Here is an 8,766-nt window from a genome sequence, read left to right on the forward strand (position 1 = left end):
TTTAAATATTAAGTGAATAATACAAAAAGTACTTAATGTTGAGAATGGAGTAAGTTAGGAAGTTTTATACGATTTAATAAAAGATAGTAAATATTCTTTAGGATGAAAAGATAAAATTTAAAGAGGAATTTTAACAAGAGAGATAAAAGTGGATTTAAAATAGTAATAATAGATTTTTTTGATAATAATTATTTAACAAAAAATAATTAATTTGGTTATACTTTTCTTAAATAAAAATAATAATAAAAAAGAAACTTAAAAAATCTTTTTAATTTACTTCTACAAATGATTTCACAAAGAAATAGTTCAACTAAAACTGTTTCATCAAATACAAAAAATATCAATTCAGCGTCATTGTTGTGCATCAAAAAAAGTAACCAAAGGTGTTACGACTCAAAAAGATCAGTAAGCAATTCAGAATCATCTTCTATTGACCCACAAGAATTACAACTAATGCAAAAACAAACTCAAAAACGATCTTCTACAGCATCTTCAGTTATTGAAACAACACAAATTAATGAAGAAAAGAAAAAAGTAATTTACATTTTTAAAAAAAGAACATTATCAAATCAATTTGAAGAATCGTTATTATTTGAAATTAGTAAATATTTAAAAACTGAACAAGACTATAAGAATTATTCACAAATTAATAACAGATTCTCTAAAATAATTTCAAAGTATCATTATAATCCAATTAAGTCATTTCTTTTATTTAAAGAAGTAACTACTCAATTTTTATTTACAAAGAAGGATATTAGACTTCCAAAAGCAAATAAATTTGTATGGCTATTTCCTGTTCATATTGGAGAAGCATTAAGATATTCTCCTGAGAGAAATATATTTCGTAATATTAAATTAACTCAAAATTATATTCATTTTCATGGTGACTTAATTCCAGTAGAAACTAATATTATTGGAGATAAAACTTTTTTTATGAGAAAAGATCTTATTTCTATTACAATTCCAACAAGAGTTCGTTGTTTACAAAGTGCGGTTTTTGAAGGATGTTGTAGTTTAAAAGAAATTAATATACCTTCCTCAGTTACTTCATTAGGAGAGAGATGTTTCAAAGGATGTACTTCATTAACTAGTTGTAAAATGACTGAATCAATAAGAAGTATTGGAAGAGAATGTTTTAACGAATGTTATTCACTAAAAAATATTGAACTACCTTCTCTTCTTGTTTCAATTAAAGAATATTCATTTCTTAAATGTCCTTTTAATGAAATGATACAAATCCCTCAATTACTTCAATTATTACCACTGAGTTGTTTTGAATATTCTACACAACTTCGTAATGTTATTTTTCATTCTTCTGTAGAGTCATTAGGAGAACATTGTTTTGCACATTGTATAAGACTAGATAGAATTGAATTACCAGCGTCATTAACGTCTCTTGGAGAAGGTTGTTTTTGTTATTGTGAAAATCTAAAAGAAGTTATTATAAATGAACAATTACATGTTTTACCAAAAAATTGTTTTGAAAATTGTGAATCATTAGAATTAGTAATTAATAGTCAATTTATTCATCAATTAAATGAAAGTGTATTTGAGAATTGTTGTTCATTACAAACAATTTTATTATCACCTTATCTTCAAAGACTTCCTCAAAATTGTTTCTTTAATTGTTGTTCATTAAAAGAAATTGATTTACCATTCACATTAACTTCTATTGAATCAAATTGTTTTTATAATTGTAAATGTCTTGAAACTATTGATTTACCTTCACATTTTAAAGAAATTCATTCAAACTCATTTGCTTTTTGTACTTCTTTAGAATATATTTCATTACCACGTTCTATCACTTTATTCGGAAATAATTGTTTTAAACAATGTCTTAAGTTAAAACAACATATTAATGTTCCTGATTGTTGTTTCCAACAAATTTCTTTCTTCTAATTTGTATTTTTTTATTTTTTTTTTAATCATTTTTATTAATAAAAATAAATTAGAAATTATTGATTTAAATCATATAATATTTCTCTTATCTTTTGATAAAGAAATTTTATCTTATGACAGAATCTCTTTTTTTTTTAAAGACTCTTTGTAGTATAAATCATTTTTGGTTATTAGTTCTATTGTATTTCAGTATTTATCCAAGAAAACAAGGCATAGAACAGAAAAAAAAACAGATTATATATTGATAATAATCATTTCATGGAAGAAAAAAAAGAAGTTACAGAATTATTAAATGAAGTTATCAACGAAAATGAATATTTTGAACAGAATATAAAAAATTAACAAAAAACTTAAAGAATTATAAACAGATAAACTCTCAAAAATTTATGGGAGTTACAAAGAAAAGATAAACTTTATCGTGTTATTGTTAAACAAAAAAAGAAATAGAAGGTAAAAAGAAATATCTTGATAAAATGATGATTAAAAAAGATGAAAATATTGATGAATTAAATTTTTATGTTCAAACAATGAAATGTTCAGAATAGGAACGTTCTATTATAATTTCGCAATAAAAAAATAAAAACTAATTTACTAAATAAATTTATTAAATAAACATATTTAATGAACAAAAATTATTTATTGTTCTGCAAAGGTTGGGAACATCAAAAACATATAACTCTACAATAAAGAGATGTCTTACTTTACAAAAAAAATAATACAAAGAATTTACAAAAACAAACAACAGAAAAAAAAAGAATGAAATATAATTGTTAATGATGAATTTAGAGGATTTAAAAAAAGACTCTTTGTGTCAAGTCAGAACCTAAAGAGAGTTTTAAAACTCAATTACCTAAAGAATAATACAATAATTATTATAAAGAATAAAAAACTGAGTTATTAGTTAAATAAAATGAATTATTAAAACAATAAATTTTAATACAACAAATAAAATTAAATAATTACTAAATGAAAATTGATGAATTTGCACATGAGGTAACTAAACAAAAATACCAAATCAAAAAAAGTTATAGTATTATTTGATAAAAATATTCATTCAAATAATAAAAATTAAAGACAATGAAATAAAAAAAAAATTATAAAAGAACTAAATATTCAACCAAACTAAATTGACTCAATTAATTATTATCTCAGTTTATTCATTTAGAAAATCAATTTTATAAAACAGAAGGAGAAGCTTTTACTTAATTAAAATTATATTCTTTACAAAAATGAATTAGAAAAATTTCTTTAATAAAATAAAAAATAATAATTAACACTCTAAAAATATGTAGAAATTATGAGTCAATTCAATTTAATAAGTATTTTTACAAAAGAAATAGAAAGTCGAAATGTTGTATTATTACCAACATTCCAAATATTTCTTTTATTGACGTTCATGAACCAAGAATTAAATTGAATAACAATTGTCTATTTGTATCATCAATATTCAATGAAATTGTAATGTTTAACCACCATAAATTCTTTTATTGTGTTTGTTGATATGTTTCATCTCTTCATAGGAAAATGTTGGATATCAACAACTAACTATTTAATAAATGATACATTAACTCATTATTTCATTTTCTTTAAACTAATGTTTTTTTTTTAAAATCCCTTTTCCAAATAAATTTAAAGAAGTAATAATAAAAAACTAACTTTGTTTGAGAAGAAAAAGAAGAATATACTATAAATATATATAAAAAAAAAGGAAAGATTCTTTTATATTACAAACACAATATTTTTAGAACAAGAAAAATATCAAAATGTATTTGTTAAAAGAGATAAAAAAAAAAGAAAAAAGAAAAAATACCAACTAAAAAATAAATAAGAGAAAAACATGTCTATTCCAATTAAAAAAAAGAATCGTAGTGATGCTACACCACAACTTAGTACACCACAATCTGGTTTAGGATATTGTGTTGATTTTGATAATATTTCTACACAATCTGGAGAAGATGTTCAAGTTGAATTTCAAGATGCAGCTACAGTTGTTATTACTGAAACAGTAAATGAAAAAACAGAAAAGTTTAAAAGAACATCCATTCCAAGAACATCATTTAGTTCTCGTGGAAGTGTTGATGATTTTCAAACAAAATTTTATGGAGAATGTCCATTCTTTCCAACACCAATTCCAGAAAGAATACAACAAGTTGTTATAACATCAGGAAATATTTTTATGATTGGAGAAGATGGAGTATATGCTACAGGTCTTATTAATTATAAAGAAAAAAAAGTAACTGAAACTCCAATTGTTATTAAAGGAATTCCAGCTGGAATTAAACAAATTACTGGAAATCATAAAAAAATGATAATTTTAATTGATGGAAAAGTTTATACAACATCTAATTTAGAAGATGTTGTAATGCTTAAAAGAGTTGGAGAATTACAAGGTGTTAGTCAAATTGCATGTTCTGAAGAACATTATGCAGCATTAACAACTTTAGGAGATGTATATCTTTGGGGAACAAATACATATGGAGAAATTGGAAAGAATAGAGTTGTTTCAATGAATAGACCTGCACGAGTTGTTGAATTAGGAAGAAAAAAAATTATTAAAGTTGTTTGTAGAGAAGGATATACTGCATGTTTAACAGAAGAAGGAGATGTTATTACATTAGGAGAAATGATATGGCAAAATATTGATAAAGTTGTTGATATTATTGGATTAAGAGAAAATTTATGGGGATTAAAAATTGATGGAAGTGTTATTAGTAATGATGGAAGAATTATTATTGGAAATAATAGAATTGATAGAATTACTGAAGGACTTGGATCAATTGTTGGAGAATCAAATGGAAAATTATATGTTTTAAAAAATAATGAATGGGAATTAGTTGATAATATTGGAGCAAGAGATTGGAGTGGATATTCTACATCATTATGTGTTCTTGAAACAGGAAAAAAGATGGGATTTACAGATATTTTTAATGAATTTAAAAAATATATAAAACAAATGACAGTAATAAAAAGAAATTATATTGATATTTTATTACCAAAAATTAGAGATATTAAAATGCAAAATTCAACAAAAGATGATAAAAAAGATAAAAAAAGATTAAAAAAGCAAATGAGAACAATGTCAGTAGAACAAATTCAATCAAGTGAAAGTACAACTCATTTAGTTAAATTAGAAGAACCATTAGAATATTTATATTTATTATATAATAAATCAATAGAAGTATTTTCATTTTTAATGAAATTATATTGTAATAATATTTCATTTAAAATTTCAGATTTATATCAAAAATTTTTTGAAGATTTAGAAATTCTTTTTATTGATTATTCAGAGGCATTTCCTAAATATGTAGAAGTTCTTAATATTAGTAAAATGTTATGTCAATCATTTTTAACAGAAATTGAAAAAATTGAAAAAAATAATTTTACAGAAGATGAAAGTTGTTTATTATTTAATAAACATTGTGATTTATTAAGTACTGCAATTATTCCATTTAAATTTCTTTCAAAATTTTATGAATTATCATTACAATATCGTAAAATTAATAAAGAATTTTCACGTTCATATTTTGAAAAATTTGAAACATTATTATTTAGATGTAATGAAATTTTAAAATTTGAAGATATTCATTCAATTGAATATGTTTATTCTACTTCACAACAAGAATTTGTAGTTTATCTTTCTACAATGAAAGATTTAGTACTTCAATTAACTAGACCTAATATAAGAGAACCAAAATATAGAGAAATCTTTTTATTAATGTATAGATTATATACATCTCCTGAATGTGTTATAAATTATTTAATTCCTCATATTAGTGTAGATGAAACTGGTGATAGAAAAACACAAATTTTAATTGTTTTAAAACAATGGATGCAAAGTTATCCAAATGATTTTAGTTTATTAGGTAAATCAGAAAAAAGATTAATAAATTATTTATCTACTTCTAAAGAACCATTTAATAAAATTCGTAAAGAAAAATTAATTGTATTAGAATTATTTAATCAAATTAAAGGAAATTCAAATATTACTATTTATCCTCCTCTTATTTTTGATACTTCAGAATTAGATCCTTCAGATTTTATGGGAGATCCTTATAAAATAACAAATTCAATGACATATGTTTATAAAAAATTATTTATTAGAATAAAACCAGTAGAATTGTTATATTATTTAGATAAAACAAAAAAAGATCAAACATATAATATTAAAAATATGATTGATAGTTTTAATGGTCTTTCTAAAATGTATGCTTCTATGTTTAATAAAATATCTAAAGATCAAAAATTATCTTTACTTCAACAAACTATAAAAATACTTGATATTTTCCTTAATCGTGATAGAAATTATCATGCAATTTGTGGTATTGTTTTTGCTTTTGTTCGTATTCCTGAAATTGAACAATTAAAATTACAATTAAAATCAGATGAAAGAAAACGATATGATTTCTTTGATAATTTATGTATATTTGAAAATAATTATAAAAATTTAAGAGATACTATTTCTTCATCTCAACAACCTTTATTACCTTTTATGGGTACTATTAGTAGAGATTTAGTTCTTGTTTCTGAATATAATGCTTCAAAAGAAAAAGAATTATTTAACTTTAATAAATTAAGAATTATGCACAAAGTCGTTATGGATATCATTAATTATCAACCTGGTGAACCACAAATTCCAACTGATATTGATAACATTTTCCATAAGAAATTCTGTTCAATGCATCAATTATGAACAGTTTTTCTTTTAAATTTGAATAAAAATTTATTTTTTATTTTTTATTTATTTCATTTTTTTAAATAACAAAATTTAATTTTAATTCAAAAAAATTGTTATTTGTTTCTAAATAAATAATTAGAATTATCTGATTATTTTTATCTCCAAATAAAATAATGTTATAATATTAAATTGTTATTTGTTTTTGTGTTGTTTCTTTCTTTTATTTTAAAATATTATCATTTTATAGAAAATTATTCTGATTTAAGAATTTAAAAAATATAAATCAATAAATTGATTTATATTACATAAAATAATTAAAATTCATCATCGGTTAAGTCAAAACTATAAAATCAAAATAAATAAAGTAAAATGCAATGGATTAAATCTGTTTATAATGACATTGTTTCTACTGAATTAGATGATGGACCAAAAGTAGAAGAATTATTTGAAACGTTAACAACTGCAGAAGATAAAACAACAATTATTTATGATATATATTCAAGTTCTCATACAAATCATTCAGTATTTCTTCAACATTTAAATCAATTAACTGAATTATTAAAAAATGCAGATGTAAAAACAGATAGTCAAATGATTAAATTTATTTGTTTGATATTAAAAGAAATTACAACAAAACCAAGAAATACAGATGGATTTGAAGAGGAATTATTAGTTGAAGGAATTTATAAAGAACTTCCAAACTTTGATTATGTTTTATGTTCTAAATTAGATGGAATGAAAGATATTCAAACAATTCAAACTATATTATCTACAATTACATATTTCTTAAAAACATATAAATCATATGCAAAATTTACATGTTTCTTTGAAATGTCACAATTATATCCTTTGTTTATTCAAAATCTCCCTAATTCTTATATGCATAATGATATTGCAATGTTTTTAACTACTATTTGTAAAGATAATCAAGAACTTCAAAAATTACTTGTATTTAATGGTATTTTTGATGTTATTTTTCAAGCATTTGCTGAAGCTCAATATATTAAAAATCCAAGAAAAATTGTATTATATTTTGATTTATTAAAAGTATTGTTAGATAATAATAATCAAAATGAATATAATTTTAGAGAATTAAATTATGGAAAATCTCTTCTTAAATTTTTTGATGATGTAAAACCACAAACAGTTGCTGATTTACAAGATGATCAATTAGAATGTATTATTCATATTTATTCAGTTCTTGAATTATTCTTTAATTCTAATCTTCCTTCATATAAAATAAATCAAAAATATTTTGTTTCTCTTGGATTATTAGAAATTATTGGTAGTTTATCTTTATCAGATATTCCATATCCTCCTTCTTTCTTACTTTTCTTAAAAACAGTTTGTTTATTAAACTATTTATGATTTATTTCATTTATTAATTTATATAGTCTATGAAAATGGTTTCATTAATGATTGATGATAATACTGAATGTCAACAACAATTTGCAAAAACAAAAATAACATTATATCGTGGTTCTCTAAAGAAAGAAATGTATGCATTAGATAGAGTTGTTCCAATCTCACTTGGTTCACCAAATATTGATATTCAATTAGCTGCATATGAAATCTTTTTGTCATATTTAAAGAATAATTCAGATGCTCAATTATCAATAGCTTCAACTTTACTTCCTTTGGCTAGACCAAATGAAGATTCAACAATTGGTAATAATATCATAAATTCATTCTTTAAAAAAGATAATGTTAGAATATATACAATTGCTTCAATGTTATTAAATACAATTTTCCTTAACCCAATGTCTCGTTATGTCTTCCAAAAACCAATGAACATAAATGAAGATAAAACATTCTTAGAAGTATTTATTGATACTGTAGCTTCAACTGATGAACGTGCAAAAGCATTGTCATTATTAAAAATATTAGTCACAGTAACATATGAAGCTGATAATAATTTCTTATTAAATTTAATGAATGAAACATTGTTTACATATTTGTTACTTAAATCAAGTGATTCTGATTTATTTCATTCTTCATTAGCTTGTATTATCTTGTTTAATGTTTTAAATGAACTAAAATTTAATTCAGCACCACATTCAAATACGGAGATGATTGATAAAATTTCAAGAGCAATTGATACTATTGGCTTTGAACAAATGAAAAAGAAATTAGATAATCTATTAATTTCAAAAGAATTTATAGAAGCTGAAACACAAGGTATTAGTACTGGA

At 22.2% G+C, this 8,766-nt stretch overlaps 3 protein-coding genes across 3 annotated transcripts; all 3 read left to right on the forward strand.

Moving 5' to 3' along the window:
• Positions 1–285: 285 nt before the first annotated feature.
• ENU1_025910 (leucine rich repeat protein, BspA family protein) lies at positions 286–1,899 on the forward strand (the record flags this gene model as incomplete). The annotated part of the gene is made up of 1 exon (XM_008857147.1): positions 286–1,899. One exon carries the CDS (start codon positions 286–288, stop codon positions 1,897–1,899), a length of 1,614 nt encoding a protein of 537 aa, XP_008855369.1.
• Positions 1,900–3,736: 1,837 nt separating this feature from the next.
• ENU1_025920 (RasGEF domain containing protein) lies at positions 3,737–6,589 on the forward strand (the record flags this gene model as incomplete). The annotated part of the gene is made up of 1 exon (XM_008857148.1): positions 3,737–6,589. The coding sequence occupies one exon, from the start codon at positions 3,737–3,739 to the stop codon at positions 6,587–6,589; it is 2,853 nt and encodes a 950-aa protein (XP_008855370.1).
• Positions 6,590–6,943: 354 nt separating this feature from the next.
• ENU1_025930 (hypothetical protein) lies at positions 6,944–7,942 on the forward strand (the record flags this gene model as incomplete). The annotated part of the gene is made up of 1 exon (XM_008857149.1): positions 6,944–7,942. The coding sequence occupies one exon, from the start codon at positions 6,944–6,946 to the stop codon at positions 7,940–7,942; it is 999 nt and encodes a 332-aa protein (XP_008855371.1).
• Positions 7,943–8,766: the final 824 nt, after the last annotated feature.

The sequence above is a fragment of the Entamoeba nuttalli genome (genome assembly GCF_000257125.1).
Source record: "Entamoeba nuttalli P19 unplaced genomic scaffold asmbl_2453, whole genome shotgun sequence".
Lineage (NCBI taxonomy): Eukaryota > Evosea > Mastigamoebida > Endamoebidae > Entamoeba > Entamoeba nuttalli.